The sequence below is a fragment of the Daucus carota genome, chromosome 5 (assembly GCF_001625215.2).
Source record: "Daucus carota subsp. sativus chromosome 5, DH1 v3.0, whole genome shotgun sequence".
NCBI classification, from domain to species: Eukaryota; Viridiplantae; Streptophyta; class Magnoliopsida; order Apiales; family Apiaceae; genus Daucus; species Daucus carota.
Genome location: NC_030385.2, coordinates 33,683,761 through 33,700,762, shown reverse-complemented (window position 1 = coordinate 33,700,762; position 17,002 = coordinate 33,683,761). Strand labels below are relative to the sequence as shown.

The window sequence follows — 17,002 nt, the reverse complement described above, 5'->3', positions numbered from 1 at the left end:
ATTAAGAAAGAAATTAATTTATGATTTTGACATTTATTAGAAAGACCCTCGTATTTTAAATAAAAATCTAAAAGAAAAACTTGTTATGAAAACTTATCTTCCGAAAACACCCTCGGTATAGAAACAAGAAAAAAAAAAAGAGTAAGAAATGGGGAATGAGACGACAAATTTAATAGAACTGGCCCTATTTATCCATCAATCATTTTGCTTCTTAACCTAGCTGCTCCGATTACACGTGCCGGAGCTCCGGCAACTTTATACGGTAACACCTGAGCCTCCATATCTTTTTAATTAGCTTGCACTACCTCCTTGCAATCTTTTATCTTGTTCAGACATATGCAGACACACAACAACGTTTGTGTATATATATAGTGCACAACTGAATGTGATTATTCTTTTTTATTACGCAATTGTGTGTGTTTATTTCTTGTTTGATTGTATTTTTTTCATTTATATGCTGAATTGAAGTTGTGGTTGGAATTAATAAGTTGTGTATATTGTTTGTTTACTGGAATTAATGCGAGTCTCTGTTAAATATGTGAATTAAGTTTCGTAATCTTTTAAAAATAGTAATGCTGTTATAGGGAATTGTTTATGAAATTGAGTTGTATAGCAAAGAGGGAGAATGTTTCCTATTTTTCCGGTTGGTAATTAACGATTTTGATTTTAAAGTTGAGCTTTAGGGTGAAAAAAAGATACAGCATTTGAGCTTGCTTTGTTGTTTGTTATTTGTAAATTATCTTTTTGGGTATTGCACTGTTGTCGCGAATTACTCGTACGAGTTATAGGATTGTCATGATCTTATGTGTAGAAAGTTATGGCTTCAGTGCAGGGATGAAACCAGGAATATATATTGGGGGGGCTAAACTTCAACCAGTAATTTTATAACATACTAGTACTTGAAAAGAAGGCTTAAAAGCTATACATATATGGAGGGGAACCATTTGTTGTTGTAAATACATGGAAATGGGGGTCTAAAAACTAAGTATTGCAATTATATAAGTATAAAACTGTAAAATGTATAACTGGGCCAAAAGCACCTGCATATGCCCCCTCAGTCCCGTCAATGTCTACCCTACGGAGCTTATTTTGCATGCTAAAAAGACAAATACAATGTATGTGCATGCAGGGATGGAACCAGAAAAAAAATTTCGGATGGGCTAAAAATTTTATTAAAAATTTTATAAACAAAAATACATGATGAAAATTTTACTAAAAATTTGAAGACGGATATACATTAGAGAATTTAGGTTTTAACAAACAATATCATGAATCTGTATGTATGAAATGCAAAAGTATATGAGATTTGTAGATACATTTGGGGGGATCATCAAGATTTTTCAATTTATGGGAGGACCAAATACACTTTAAAGTGAAATTTTAAAAATTGAAGTAATATAAGCTATTGAGGGAGGTTTTGGGGGCCATGGCCACCCCATGTCCCCCCTGGATTCCATCTCTGCTTCAAGAAAGCCAGCTGAATTTGCATTATGGTTTTTATACATGGAAAGTATATATTGGTAATTGATATGGTTGTTGATTGACCTTATAAGCTCCCTTGGTGGAACTAAATGTCTTTTGTATTGTAATGGTATGACTAGCATAGGTATTCTATAGAAGTAAACAAAATAAAATAAGAAATTTGCACCTTTCATAAATTAATAGGTTAGATGGTGCTTTGTTGATAAAATGATTCAGTTACTTCTGAAAATCTTACAAGAAAACAAGATGAAAATGTAGTGTCAATTTTTAAATTTATGGGTAAAGATGGTGTTTCAGTTATAAAAGAATTTACAAAATCATGAAAACTTAAATAATTAAGAAGCGGAAATCATAAGAATACATGGATGTGACTGTTCTAGTAGGATTATAAAGTCTGGCCCCGAAAGCTAAAACAAAGGCATCTTATACACTTCTGTTTAAAACCCAGAGTTGCTTTAACATGTGTACCAAACTGATATAGGCAGTATCTTTATGATTATAATTTACTGCCGTGAGTTGGGCTTATAGTTATGGTTAATTGAATTTTGTTATGTGCAGGTACAACATATAGTCTTATGTATGTAACTTCACACAGAATGATGCCTGATATAACAAGTTTAGTGAAGGAAACTTCTGAAAATGGTACAGATTTGTCAGCAGATGATATTGGCAGTATTGAGGAAATACCCGAGGATACAATTCTCTCACGACAAACTTCTGTTAATCTCATTCCATTTATTGGCCAAAGGTTTATCTCACAAGATGCAGCGTATGAATTTTATTGCAGTTTTGCTAAGCAATGTGGCTTTTCAATCAGGCGTCACCGTACGCGTGGAAAAGATGGGGTGGGCAGGGGTATTACAAGGAGGGATTTCACCTGCCATCGTGGAGGCTATCCACAGTTAAAGCCGGCAGAAGATGGAAAGCTACAAAGGAATAGAAAATCATCGCGTTGTGGATGTCAAGCCTACATGCGCATCGTGAAAAGGGCAGATTTTGATGTCCCTGAATGGCGAATTACTGGTTTTAGTAATGTCCACAACCATGAACTTTTGAGGGAAAATGAGGTGCATTTACTTCCTGCTTACTGCACTTTGTCTGGAGATGATAAGAGTCGTATTTGCATGTTTGCAAAAGCAGGGATGTCAGTGAGACAAATGCTAAGGTTAATGGAGCTGGAGAAGGGTGTTAAGATAGGTTGTTTACCATTTACCGAAATAGATGTCAGAAATCTGCTGCAATCTTTTAGAAATGTTGACCAAGATAATGATGCTCTTGATCTTCTTAAAATGTGTAAGGAGAAAAAAGATAAGGATCCTGACTTTAAATACAACTTTAAGATTGATTCTAATAACAGGTTGGAAAATATTGCCTGGTCATATTCTTCATCAATCCGGGCATATGAGGCTTTTGGAGACGCCGTAGTGTTGGACACAACTCACCGCTTGGATGCTTATGATATGATCCTGGGTATTTGGGTTGGAGTGGACAATCATGGATCAAACTGCCTTTTCGGCTGCGTGCTTTTGCGAGATGAGAATGTACAATCTTTCTCCTGGGCATTGAAGGTGCAAAGTTACACCGGGACTCTATATCTATATTGTATATTATTTTATTCTACATTTCTGCCAGTAAGTTTGTGTGCTCCGGTTAGAAGGTTAGGGACATGACTGGAAGCTACTTATATATTCCTTAAGAAAAATATAGGTAAAAGGCATATCTCAAAGCTTATGCCTTTCGATGAGCTTATTCAAACCTTTACTCATGTTGGAATTTCGCATGCCTTTTACTAAAAAGAGTAGTATTTTTTATTGGACAACTAAACTTCATTAATTCTTTTTAAAAAAGTCGTCTTGAATTATGCTACTCATTCTTTCCTTCTTTTTAAGAAAATTCCTTTATGAAAACCATAGTACTACTTCTGTTGTGCAGCATAATTGATGGGCCATCAAAGTGGTTATTTAGGGTTTAGGGCTGCTTCTTAAATTTATACCAAGGTTGCACAGAAGCAACATTGTCTTCTGTTCTGTGTAGAACATTTGTTGTAGTAATACACTACACGTTGCTTTTTTCATGTTTCTTACCAATTGTGATTGGCAGACATTCCTTGGATTTATGAATGGAAAGTCTCCACAAACAGTCTTAACTGACCAAAACATGTGGCTTAAAGAATCTCTTGCTGCTGAGATGCCGAGCACCAAGCATGCTTTCTGCATTTGGCATATTGTTCCCAACTTTTCAAATTGGTTTTCCATACTGCTTGGTTCACAATATGATAGATGGAAGGCAGAGTTTCTGCGGCTTTATGATTTGCACTCTGTGGAAGAATTCGAATCAGGATGGAGAGAGATGGTTGACACATATGCACTACATGGGAATAAGCACATTGCCAGCTTGTATACCTTGCGTACATACTGGGCACTGCCGTTCCTAAGATGTTACTTCTTTGCGGGAATGACAGGTACATTTCAATCAGAAGCAATAAATGCATACATCCAACGGATCTTGAGTGCTCAGTCCGTACTTGATAATCTCATTGAGCAGGTATTGCCACATTCAACTCTTAAGGTTTTTTTGTTGATTGTTAACATGCAGTAACATTGTCTTTTACACTTGTTTTCAGGTAGCTGCAATGGTGGACATGAAAGATCGAGTAGAACTAAAACAGAAAATGCAACGTAAGGACTACAGAGTTGTCCTAAAAACAGGTTCACCAATTGAATCTCATGCAGCTGCTGTGCTCACACCATTTGCCTTCTGCAAACTACAAGAGGAGCTTGTACTGGCACCGCAATATGCATCTCTGATGATAGATGAAAATTACTTCATTGTGAGACACCATACACAGATGGAAGGCGGTTATAAAGTGATTTGGGTCCCTCATGATGGGTTCACTAGTTGTAGCTGTCATCACTTTGAGTTTACAGGTATCCTTTGCAGGCATGTCCTCCGTGTTATATCCACAAACAATTGTTTCCATATTCCAGACCAGTATCTGCACATGCGTTGGCGTGATATCCCCTTACCTGTGGTGCAAACTCCAGCGTTAGGGGAGCATACAGAAAAAGCCCAGTGGTTAAAGTCCATGGTTTCAACGCTAGTTGCAGAATCAATTGAGACAGAGGAACGACTCGACTTTGCATGTGATCATATTGGTTTGGCATTGACTCGCATCAAAGGCCTCCCTGGACAGTCACATCATGCTCACCATATCTCTTATAATAGCCCATCAGGTTCGTTGATTCTCCCAGAGGTTGAAGATTCTGATGGTGTTGGTCAAAGTTTTACTAGAATTCCACATGATTGTCTTGCCCTGGAAAAGCCGAAAGAGAGGAGATCAAGAGATGGGCTTGATATATATAGGAAGCGGCGTCCTTGCCCAATGACTTGTTGTGGGCAGTTTGAACACGATGCTGATGATTGCCCGCTTTTAGGAGGTGATGAACTAAATGTGGACAACCTAGGTTTTCCGTAGGTAAACAGAAGAAGTTCATTGGTACTGCCTGATGGTCCACCAATTTTAAAATACTGCAACAATCACACCCCAAGTGCTACCAGCACTTTCCAAATAGATTGTACTCCTGGATTTAGCAGGCTGAAGTATATAGTTTGATGTATGTTCATACTAGCGAAGCGGAGTATTATTTAGTTTGTCTTGTAATTTATGCACTGAATGTGTTGGTTACAGTTTCAGAATGATAATTCTTTGCCATTTCTTAGCTATAGTTTTTGTAGTTTCTATAGCTAGCTTTATGTTAATGTATTGTCCGAAAAAACAACTTTCAGATTGCACTATGTTTACCATGTAGTTCTGGATCTAGCCATCTATACTGATCTCATTTGACATTTTTCTAGCTTGTTAAACAGAGTCTATGAACATAATTTCCAACTTAGATAACTGAACAGTAATTTGTTTTGCATATGTAGCGTTTCCTTGGGAATAACAGGCATAGAAAATTAGGATAAATCATTCTCAAGCAAGAAAGCCAGTAAATATATTTCATTACTACAGTAATAAGAACTAAGATATGAGACCAACTTTGCAATTGCTAGCTTTGATTATCTACAATCAATATCTATGCACACAACACTCCACTTTAATGAGTTTACAATTGATGGAACTAAACTAAACTGGTCGAGATTTTTACACGAACTTTTACAGCTTTATATGGAGGCGCTTCTTGTTTAGGAATCCAGCAAAAAGACCCCAAAACAAAATCTCGAGAGCTACAAATGCTGCTGTTCCCCACTTTCTAGATTGAAGAATGATTTGCAATAGGGACTCCGCGCCATCAACCTGCATAGCGATATGGTAGAAAGTTATCAGTTACTTTTATATAAATAAAGAATTCAGAGACATCTGTCAAGGATATTTTCAGTAACAAGGTATACATTACTTTGATTTAATTGCTCAAAACAGATGAAGATTGTCAGTAATCAAAATGTAAGAGAGACGTGATAATGACATGTACAACACATTTAATTAATTTTATCTGCGACATTGGTGTTCATTTCCCACTGAAGTAGATCAAATAATGCATTCACACAGTAAATCCCTTACATATATATGTTTCCCTTTCATAGTTTATGAAGACTGGACCTTCCAATCTCATAATACCATTGTTAATATTGCTTATCTTCAAAACTCAATAAGCCACATGTAACAGTCCACGTGTTACACACTACATATTGGTGTACCAACTTAGAGCTTTTATACTAAATTCACAAGTTTTCTCACAGATCATGCCTTATAATAATATTGTGATCGTGATTGTTCCTTTTCATACTGTTTAGCTTAGTGTCCCACCTCTGATATCATAAGGTTGTATAGGAGAGAGTCCAAGATGTTAGAGTGCCCTGTCACCCCACCATTTTCTCCTGAAGATATGTTTGGAGTATGATCCATGTCGTGTGTTGTATCTATATATTGACGCACAAAGAATAGCAGCACAGAAATCTTGAAATGACAAATGCACTATGTTATTAGTCATATCATGTAAGAACCAAAAACGCAATTAGAGAGAATTAAACTCAAGAAAGCTGATGTAAATAGGTGATAGATCACACAGAACCAAAAATGCAAGACCAAAAGGAAAAAATACCAGGTTGTTTTCAGGTAAACGCCAGTAGAAACCTTGGACAAAGGCTGTTAATATGTCACATGCAGCCAAAGCATAAATAGTAAGCGCGTTCATTCCAACCCACTGAAGTAGTGCTACGGGTTTTCTGATTTTTTTGACATCAACCTGCTCCAGTTAAAGTTCAATTATGCACCAAACCTTAACTATTCATAATCATCTTGCATTCAAGAAATTAAAGAAAGTAGCATCTTCTCATTAAACACACAGGGTATAACTGTCTTTCTCTATATTTACATATTCTTTAAAGTTTCAACAGTGGAAACTGTCAGCAAGATGGAAAAATGGAAATGGAATGAAGATCACATGTGCCAAAACCTGGGATCAATACTTTAACAAAAACTGTGCTAAATCAACAGCCACGAGTTCACCACAAACAATCCGCTGCAGAATTTTGGAAAAAACTTATTTGCCTAGATAACTTTATAAAATCCCAAAAGTTGAACCAGGTTCATTTTGAAATAGACATGTTATATATACTTTTTTGCAACGGAGGACCGAAATTAAGAACCGTTACACATTATTAAAAAACACATATAGTATCCGAGACACTTAAGATGCCTACATTTTTGACTTTTGAATGCAATATCTTCACCAATCCAAAAGGTAATAATATAGTATTTCAGGTCAAGTTTATCAGCGGCTATAAGGGTAAAAATGATACTTGACAGGTCACATCACATTCTGTAGACTGTAGAGTATAATAAGCCAGCCGCTTCTACTGATCTAGGTTAGCATTAAAATGAGTAACGAAACTCCAAGAATCACAATCTAAAAGATTCTGCAGATCAAAATATGTTCTTAAACATGCATGGCTATGGGCCTTGAGAAAATGAAATTGAACAAATTGAATCATTACTAAAACTGTACAAGTTGCAGCAACTAAGTAGAACTTGACTGATACTAAACTCAAATATACAAACTTAACTTAGTGATAAAGAAATACACACACACACACACAAACATACTTCGAAATAATAATAATCCTATTGTAAATAATCTACTAATCAAAACTTCGATATGATAACAGTACATCAATATTAAACTTACAATGTAAAAGAAAATGGTTAAGAGGAAACCCGATGCTCCTGCTGTGACGCACATATAACTCAACGTATATAATGGTTTGGACAGAGGAACTCCTGGAAGATTTGTGTACATGATGCAGGTACAATAAATGAAAACACAGTAAAATTTGGTAATTTTAAAGCAACGCGATTGTATAGAAAATACCTAACAATGCCACAAAAAATCCAGATGTCAGCAGAAAGGAAGCAGATATGGACCACAGAATCACCCTATGCTTATGGCACTGCACAAAGTGAGATATTTTTATGTTGGAGAAATCTAGCACTGTAGGTCGGAAAACAGAATATGCGATATGAGATGAGAGATGAGAGAGTCAAGAAAATATCAGTTGATGAAAAAGGACAAACAGAAAGGGAAAAAAAATATTTGTGTTTTTATTTTTTGATCAAAATGAGAGACTTAAAGTTGTGGTACCTCAAAATGCACGATTATGTGCCCAAAGTGCAGACCCACAAAACACGTAACAGCGGCCATTAGGGAACTATATATTTTATGCAATAAAACAAATGAGAAATTTGATAACTGGATATTTTTTTAAGCTGATAGTGTAAAGATTAAGAGTTGAGCATCACAAAAAATCTTGACTAAATAAACTAATAAAGCTTAGTAATTCCCCAAACATCGTAAGTCTATATATCTGATATTACAGATACAACATATGAGTTCTCCTTTGATACTTGCACTTATCCTCAATTTTGTTTTGACTACCAATAAATACAAAAATATTAAAAAAAACTACAAAAATATTTGAATTAGGACAGCTAAAATAAGATAAGTAGCAGTTTTCTTAAGATAGTGTACATAAATAAAGAATAATAAAAAAAACCTGACAAGTTAGCAGGTCCCAATCGAAGCAATTCACTTATATTAGTTAGATTTCTTGTTGACATATAACATGATCACAAGACCTTATAAAAAAGCTTATTTTAGATACAATAATTTAAAAATAAAGTTGAGATTTCACAACAAATTAATACTAAGCATGACGTCTTGGAAAAAATTTAATTTTGATCTAATTCTTGTCTTAGATACCTATACACGTACGTACACTCATAAAAAGAAACTAGAGATACATTTGTATTAGGATATACCAATGAAAATAGAGTGGCAGTTTTCTCTAGGATGGTGTACATAAGTAAAGGATTGTGAAAAGGACTCGACAGGTTCGTAAGTCTTAACCAAGACAATTCACTCATAATGCTTTCTTCTTGACTAATAACATAATCATAGATTGCATTACTAATTTGTATTATACAGTATACAATACCAAGCTATAAATGTGCCAAATAGGATGACAAGATATGAGACTACGGATATATTAAAAGGATAAAAAAATATAATACAATTCAAATGTACTTGCTTTCTTTACCTATATGATATTTATAATCCCCAAGTTATTTTAGACACAATTAGAGTAGTGGTTTGCATATTTCTAGCAGACACGAACGCTAGTAATTTCATCTATAGCTAATAAATGTAATAAAGGATTGGATATATATCAAAAAGTGTTAAGACCAAATGGATGCATAGTGTATTAAATTTCCGATGGTGTCTATTCTTCTAGCTTTTTACCATCATTAAAGCCTATAGAGTATAGACTACTTTTGTCAGTGTTTTGGCACTATAAACACAATATAGACTTCAAACAAAAATAGGCACTAGACCAATATAGAAGGAAGTTAGTCTAACCTTAAAATACCTTCAGGTTCGAAAGGGGCAAGACACCACCCAGGGAAATTTGGAGGTAGTGGTCCATAATCGGGAGAATTAACACTGCAATCCTGTTACCAGAGGAAGTGAACCACTCAGAACTGATTTTAAGTTTTTAGGTACATAAATAATTCAAGTCACAGAGGAGGTGCTACAGTTTACCTGTGTTCTTCTGTAGACAGGGTGCTTGTATAGATGATGTTCACCGATAAGTATTCGATCAACCAAGCCAACTGCATTGCAAGGAGGTTCAAGACTACCCCTCATCCCACATTGTACCTTCCAGAGGTACACATTTTTAATGTAAGCTGAGATTCAGAAAACAATAAACATATAACTATTTATTGACTCACAATTTGAGCCTGTGATGTATATTCATCCTTCAGCGAGGTCCAGCTACTACTTGAAACTTCGAACTTCCAGTTTGGAACATAAAGACCATACAGCAAGCACATATACAGTGACCCTAATAAGATGGCAATCATCCTGCAGCAAAATATTATAACTGGTAACTAGAATAGCAGCCTCCAAATGTAATTCTTATTAATATTTTATTGGTTTCATTTTACTGACGATAGAAGACAGAAATTAAAAGGTTCTATATTTGATAGGTATGAGATTGATGGCGCGTGCAAAGAGAAGAGACACATGTTGTGAATTCCAATTTGAATATGATGCACAAGAACTCAAAAAATGCAAAGAAATTCATTCTGCGCGATAAATTCGTTTACAAAATATGTATCAACAATAACCCTTCTTGATTTCAACTTCTTTGATGTAGATATGGTACATAAAGAAGACTCACGAAAGAAGATTCAATCATTGGTTATAAACTGCGATGATGGTAAAAACCACAGATGATTTGCAAGTAGGTCTCTAAAATAAGTAACACTCTATAGCTGCTGGGTTGCATCAATTAGCATAACTTTAACGACACAGGACCATGAGAACTGCTATCATTGATGAGAGACAAATACATTGTTTGAGACACAATTCCAAGCCAACAGCATTTGCGAACCCTCTGGGCTTTGTACTCATAAACTATTGACTATAAAGGCATTAGTTCATATTATTATATACTGATAAAAACAAGTTTCTGCAAGACCAGTCATTCGCACTTACAAATTACAATATTGAGAAAAAAAAAAGTTATCAAGTGACCAAAATCAGGTTCTGAAGTAATCTAAAGTTAGGATACAGATTGGTGCTCTAGAATATCAGCAACATAAGAAACCTAAAATGAACTGCCTGAGACTTGGAATATATGAAAATCCTAGATTATATACTTACCACTGCTTGTAGTATTTTTTTGTAAAAGTTGCAGCTGTGTCGACCACGATGTTGTTTACAAGCCAGATCTCAGCAACAGAAGCCAGCATATATCCAATTGAGATTCTCTGTATGTTACAAAGTACAGCAATTGAGATCTGGAGCTCATTTGTACTATGGCAACACCAATATAGGAAAGTTATCCAAGTGATCTCTAATATGTCTAAGCGAGCTATATTAAGCACCATCGCAGAACTAGAACCATGTCACACGACTATCGATAGGACATTCAAAATACAAGATTTTTGTACTTGGTGGCACCATGAACGTGCAATACCAGCAACACAAAAAAAGTCAGGCTACCTGCAGCACTCCCATGAGTCGCATCTTGGTGATATCAACTCCATAAGTTAAATCTCCATGGCCGTGAACATACCCGCCTAATTCAGCATTCAATAATGTGACTGAGGTTTTTTAAATAGAAAGAAATTGCCTTTATGCATGGATATAGTAGTAAAAAAGTAAAAAGTAGACTTCCTTGTATTAGAAATTCCTTTGTCGAGAACAAGTCATATCATATTGCGTACAAGCCGAAAACTAAAAATCTAAAAATAGAAAACACAGATTTTCAGCCAATGAATTAAACGGTGTGTACTACACAAGCAAATCACATGAAGTCCCTTTTCTAAACGTTCTAAATGCTATTGGTGCATCATGATTAATATTACGAATATTACCTAAAGCAAATTTCTCGCAACTTGATAAACGAAATTTTCAACAAAAACTTCACACTAAACATAAAAAGGTACGTGCAAAATGGCGAACCAAAACAAAAATAAAACCATGAACGAGTCTTTACAAAGGACATTAGGAAAGAACAATATCATTACCTTGTAAGACTATTCCCAACAAAAAAAGCTTAATACTTCTCAAAATCACTTTCTTGGTTGCAGCTCGTTTGTCGTCCACTCTCTGCACAATGTAGCAAATCATAATTCAGAATCCGCAACTAACTACGCTAGATAATAAAATTTCAGGGTGAATTAAATACCGGTACCTTGAAGACAAGAGCAACGGAAATACCAACAGCAAAAAGGAAAAAAGGCATTACAAAATCGGCCAGCGTGACACCAAACCAGGGAGAGTGATTAATTGAGGGAAAAGCACCGCCAGCATTATCAACCAGTATCATCAGCTATCCCAAACATATTAAAAACACATGATTAATAAAAAAAAACACATGATTAATCATTCAGCTCACAGATTACTATAATTAATAAATAATGAGTGAATAGAGAGAGTAGTGAAGAAAAGCCTACGAGTACAGTGAAACCACGAAAGACGTCGAGAGAGACGAGGCGTTGTTGAATTGGAGTTTGATTGTCAAGTAGAAGAGGCTTTCGCTCTTCTGTAATCATCACTTCCGTGGAGTCTGTAGTAACCGACATCACCTTCAGTCCACACTATTTTTTTATCGGAACGGTGGATTTAATTTGATTTCCTTTTCGAAATTCCGTTTTCTAGTTTTGTCAGCTAACTACTTACTACATGTCACTTGCTTACTAGTTACTTCAACCTCCACTGTTTTTTTTTTTTTTTTTTTTACAAATATGGCTTATAACCTTACAAATGAGTATCTGTTCTAAGATATTCTCGAGATGAGCCAGGGTCGAACCCAGGACCTGGGACGACAGAAGATAAATCCCTTTTTACTACTGGCAAAAAAAATAAAAAAAAAATCCCTTTTTACTTCTTCTGTTTGATACGTCGGAACTGTTCATAACATTAGACAAATTACTAATTTCCGTCTAATCTATCAGGCCAAATATAAATATAATTTTGAATGATCTTGTTGGATTCGTATTCACGAGTATTATAATACATTGAAATTTTTATATTTAATATTAATACGAAATTAAAGATATTAACGATCAAAACGACAAACTTGATAAAAGTAAACAGAAAAAATATTATGAGAAAAAGGAGTACTCCTACCTTTTACCGCTTACCCCGCACTTTTAATCTTTTCCCGGTTTAGTTAGAGAAGCTCTCTGGTCCGGCTCGTCAAATTCCACCAAACTTCTCATTGATTTTCGAATCCCGGTTAATACGCAAAGCAACAAACTTCCTCAAGATGTTAACATAAAGAATACTCCCTCCGTCCCCCTGAGTAGTATGCATTGGGGGACGGGGACGCGGCACGGACTTTAATGCTTCTGCAAAGTGTAGTTGTGCAATCTATTTTTAAAATTTTTCTTTTCTGAATTAAAGTTTGGATGTTATATTTTTATACAGAAAAAGAAAATCTCAAAAATAAGTTACGGAACTATATTTTATAAGAGCATTGAAATGCGTGTCGAACAGTTAAAAAGAAACGTATAGAATTAAATGGGACAGAGGGAGTATTACGTATTACTAAAATTTTGTTATCAATTTTTTTTCAAATAACTATATAAATATATAATTAATTTTAATTAGATAATTTATATACATGATCATTATTATCGAGGACTGTTGTTCAACGACAATCCAATTCATCGGTGTCACTAAAACTAATCATATATTATAAAAAAAATCGGAAACACTTTTGGGGTATATAACATTTTCTTAACACAAATTCAGGTCCAAGTTCCACGGATTTACGAAACATAAGAGTATTGGAGTCCAAAATTAAATAAAATATAATTTAGTTATTTTAATTTTAATATTTTTGTTAATATTTTTAAATATCCGACAACCTGCAGATTATATTCTACAATATAATCATCGTAATATATTTTACAATATAATCATTGTAATCAAAAGTATGAACAATTACTTTTATACATGACACAATGTTTTACGATAATTCATAAGCAGGAAAATGATATTTATGATTGTTAAAATTGAAAGATGTATAATGATTTATTGATAGCACATGAATATTCATATGTTGTCCATTGATTATAACCTTTAGCATGATCTTACGTCTAGACTCCCGTGAACGAAACTTGCCAATAGGGTCGGCTATTAAGGAGTGCAAATAACTCAATTGAACAGGGCTTCATAATTTTTAGAACCTCCAAATATATCGAGCCCATTTATAGATGTACAATACATGAGCAAGAATTAAAAACCCGGTTCATATTAAAACTTTCATCTTCTAAATTTACACCTTCTTTATGAAAAATACATCATCTCTATATTTTTATTAAAATCATCAAGTTGTCCCTGTATGAAAAAATTATTATTATTATAAGAAAGAGAAATTAATTTTTTTGATATTATATTATGAGCCCAATTTTTTTATATAACATATGGGCCCTGGAAAGTTTAAGACGAGCCTGCTTGCCAAAGACCTTCAGCTTTCTTCATACCTCCCGGAAAAAAAAAATTGAATGGTACGTTCCACTTCCTCCTATCACCCACAATAAGAGTGGACATATCGTAGCTCTTGATCTTTGAAGACACTTTATTAGGTGTTCCCATTTGATGACATCGAATAAAAGGATCACGGCTTACCAAATAAAAGTTGCTCTAAGAATAATAATTTGATCTACCCAAAGAGCTTACATAGACAGGAAGGATAATCTAGTAGATTGTGGGTGTTTTTCTCTTAATTGAGGCTCTACGTTTCATTACTCGTGCATGCATGATTTAGATTCAAATCTCCAGTTATCATACAAAATATCGAATATGTTATGTGTTCAAAATTCTTTGACAAAACATGTAACATGTTGTTTCCGCCACCTCACTAATATTTTTCAAGAATGATTTATGCCTTATTTTTCCGAGTGATGTGAAACATGAATCGATATTAAGATTTTTCAGTTAGAAATATACATATTAGCTGATAATTATTAAAATAAAATACAATTCAAAATACTTACGAAAGTGCAAGTGAGAGCCCTTTAGACCTTTACTACATGAAAAAGATTTATAAGTTCAAAAATATAATCAGTTAAACCTTGGTGATTAAACCATAATTTTAAATTTTTTAGAGCAAATATAAGAGTTTCCATATAAACTTGAATGATGTTAATGTAATTAACCCTTAATTTTATCTGACAGCAACTAAATCTGACATATTCTTGTTTCCTGGAGTTTCGTAAATTTAAATAACTTTAAATCCAAACGATAAGACACCCCATATTCTCCCACACGTACAAATACACAACATCTACACTTTCTAAACTTTATACACTATACATCCCTCTCTCGCGCTCTCTCTCTCTCTCTCTCTCCCCTTCCCCTCTCTCTCTCTCAACTAAAACAAACCTGTACACACACATACACGATACACCAATTTAAAATACACTATTGCTTTTCTATTATCATGGGGGGAATAAAAACCACAACTATACTTACAATGCATGTGTCTATTTTCCAATGCTGAAATCCCCAAACGCACAATTCCAATCTCCACTCACTGCGACGCGCCACCGCCGTCGCAGCGCCAACCCTAGCCGTAAATGAGTGTCTGAACCACCGCCTCTTTCACTTGGCTCTGGCGGAACCCTAGCTTTCATTATATATAGAATCTCTCTGTATCTATAATAGAGGAAGGATTCGAGGGAGAAGAAGAGGCCTTATAGAATTATGCTCTGGATTATGAAATTCTCCGGCTTCTTCTCCGCCGCGATGATTATGATTGTGTTGTCTCCGTCTCTCCAATCGTTTCCTCCGGCGGAAGCTATTCGATCGTCGAATCTTCAGTTTTCAGGCCAAATTGCCACCGCCGGTAACAAAATTACCAGATTGCCCTTCAAAAAAGCATCCGTTTTCGTTAATTCTGATAAATGCCGGTCCAAATCCAAGAGATTCAGCGTCTGTGATGAATCCTTGATACATATAGCGATTACGCTCGATGTCGAGTATCTACGTGGCTCAATCGCAGCCGTTCACTCGATTTTACAGCACTCGGTATGTCCTGAGAACATCTTTTTTCACTTTCTAGTCTCCGAATCGAATTTGGAAACCCTAGTTTCGTCTACATTCCCTAAGTTGAATTTTAAGTTGTACTTTTTTAATCCGGATCTAGTTCGGACCCTTATTTCGTCGTCGGTACGATCAGCATTAGAACAACCATTGAACTACGCCAGGAATTACCTCGCTGATTTGTTACCACGGTGTGTTAGCCGCATTATATATTTGGATTCTGATCTTGTACTCGTCGATGATGTTTCGAAGCTTTGGATAACTAGTTTGGGAACTAAGACAATTGGTGCCCCGGAGTATTGTCATGCCAACTTTACAAACTATTTTACTGCAAAATTCTGGCAGAATAAACGTTATTCTCGCACGTTTTCTGGCCGGAGTCCTTGTTACTTTAACACAGGTGTGATGGTGATTGATTTGGTTAAGTGGAGACGGGTCGGGTACACGAAACGGATTGAGAAGTGGATGGAGATCCAGAAGAGTGAACGGATTTATGAACTTGGGTCCTTACCACCTTATTTATTAGTGTTTGGTGGCCGTGTGGCACCAATTGAGCATCGGTGGAATCAGCATGGGTTGGGAGGTGATAATGTCAAGGGGAGTTGCCGGGATCTTCATCCGGGACCAGTGAGCTTGTTGCATTGGAGTGGGTCGGGTAAGCCATGGATCCGACTTGATTCAAAGCGGGCATGTCCGTTGGATTCTTTATGGGCCCCATATGATTTGTATGGATACTCAACGTGATATGTGAAGTAAAATGCTGGTAAATGTTTTTTTTGTTAGCTCACAATTTATTTTGTTTTTGTCATGTTTACTGTTCTGTATACTTTTCTTGTTTTTTGGGATATTAGTTAATTAAATACCAGTTTTCAGGCTCTGTATTCTATTTTACTAGCTCTGGAAATAAATAGGAAAGAAAGATGATGTTTCATTTAGTTTTGGCTTCTGATTGTTGTTATAATTGAAAGATGGAATATATCATAAACTAATTGAATTGCTGGTCTTGGTGGACAACTAATTGGATACTGATGTTGTTTAGTATTGATGGTGTACATATGGATAGTGATTTCTTTTGTCTTCGATATGAAAATTAGCTTTGTTACATAGATAGATTAAAACAAAGGGACAGCCTATTTTACACTTCTGTATTTAAGGCAGCAGTTAATCGTAAAACTTTATTCCATGACTTGAACTGTTGATTTTTCATTATGGAGAAGACCTTAAACCTGCTTGTAAGATACTAAGAGTAGAGTGGCAGGTAGGAAAAAGGCAAAGGCAAGGGTAATAAACTATATACTATAGTTCATTGTCTTTTATTCTGGTTAGATAAAGCCAAAGTTAGAATTTTATAACCTTGTTGCACTGCAATTTTCTAACAAAAAAATGAAAATAAGATT

At 35.2% G+C, this 17,002-nt stretch overlaps 3 protein-coding genes across 6 annotated transcripts; 2 read left to right on the top strand and 1 right to left on the bottom strand.

The window, feature by feature from the left end:
• The first annotated feature begins 123 nt into the window (after positions 1-123).
• On the top strand, positions 124-5,201 carry LOC108223976 (protein FAR1-RELATED SEQUENCE 11-like). Its single transcript, XM_017398473.2, has 4 exons — positions 124-262; positions 2,041-3,050; positions 3,583-4,026; positions 4,106-5,201. The coding sequence occupies exons 2-4, from the start codon at positions 2,058-2,060 to the stop codon at positions 4,955-4,957; spliced, it is 2,289 nt and encodes a 762-aa protein (XP_017253962.1). The 5' UTR covers positions 124-262; positions 2,041-2,057; the 3' UTR covers positions 4,958-5,201.
• Positions 5,202-5,467: 266 nt separating this feature from the next.
• On the bottom strand, positions 5,468-12,226 carry LOC108220276 (uncharacterized). 4 transcript variants are annotated; one of them, XM_017394003.2, is made up of 14 exons: positions 12,008-12,223; positions 11,746-11,883; positions 11,579-11,660; positions 11,052-11,128; positions 10,710-10,816; positions 9,773-9,905; positions 9,582-9,698; positions 9,399-9,490; positions 8,124-8,190; positions 7,854-7,932; positions 7,671-7,762; positions 6,585-6,728; positions 6,290-6,439; positions 5,468-5,779 (listed from the first exon to the last, which is right to left on the bottom strand). In XM_017394003.2, the coding sequence occupies exons 1-14, from the start codon at positions 12,134-12,136 to the stop codon at positions 5,639-5,641; spliced, it is 1,548 nt and encodes a 515-aa protein (XP_017249492.1). In that variant the 5' UTR covers positions 12,137-12,223; the 3' UTR covers positions 5,468-5,638. The 4 variants fall into 4 exon arrangements, with proteins under 4 accessions (XP_017249492.1, XP_063949258.1, XP_017249494.1 ...); XM_064093188.1 differs by lacking the exon at positions 6,585-6,728 and having other exon boundaries at positions 12,008-12,226; XM_017394005.2 differs by lacking the exon at positions 6,290-6,439.
• Positions 12,227-14,816: 2,590 nt separating this feature from the next.
• LOC108220055 (probable galacturonosyltransferase-like 7) lies at positions 14,817-16,540 on the top strand. Its single transcript, XM_017393698.2, has one exon. The coding sequence runs from the start codon at positions 15,267-15,269 to the stop codon at positions 16,347-16,349; it is 1,083 nt and encodes a 360-aa protein (XP_017249187.1). The 5' UTR covers positions 14,817-15,266; the 3' UTR covers positions 16,350-16,540.
• Positions 16,541-17,002: the final 462 nt, after the last annotated feature.

Excerpts from the sequence above, each read along its gene's own strand:
- LOC108223976 (XM_017398473.2), top strand. The coding sequence starts at position 2,058 with ATGTATGTAACTTCACACAGAATGATGCCTGATATAACAAGTTTAGTG. Across the intron at positions 3,051-3,582 it reads CTTTCTCCTGGGCATTGAAG|ACATTCCTTGGATTTATGAA; the intron begins GTGCAAAGTTAC and ends TGTGATTGGCAG. Across the intron at positions 4,027-4,105 it reads TTGATAATCTCATTGAGCAG|GTAGCTGCAATGGTGGACAT; the intron begins GTATTGCCACAT and ends ACTTGTTTTCAG.
- LOC108220276 (XM_017394003.2), bottom strand. The coding sequence starts at position 12,136 with ATGTCGGTTACTACAGACTCCACGGAAGTGATGATTACAGAAGAGCGA. Across the intron at positions 11,129-11,578 it reads GTTGGGAATAGTCTTACAAG|GCGGGTATGTTCACGGCCAT; the intron begins GTAATGATATTG and ends ATGCTGAATTAG. Across the intron at positions 5,780-6,289 it reads ACAACCTTATGATATCAGAG|GTTGATGGCGCGGAGTCCCT; the intron begins GTGGGACACTAA and ends ATCGCTATGCAG.
- LOC108220055 (XM_017393698.2), top strand. The coding sequence starts at position 15,267 with ATGCTCTGGATTATGAAATTCTCCGGCTTCTTCTCCGCCGCGATGATT.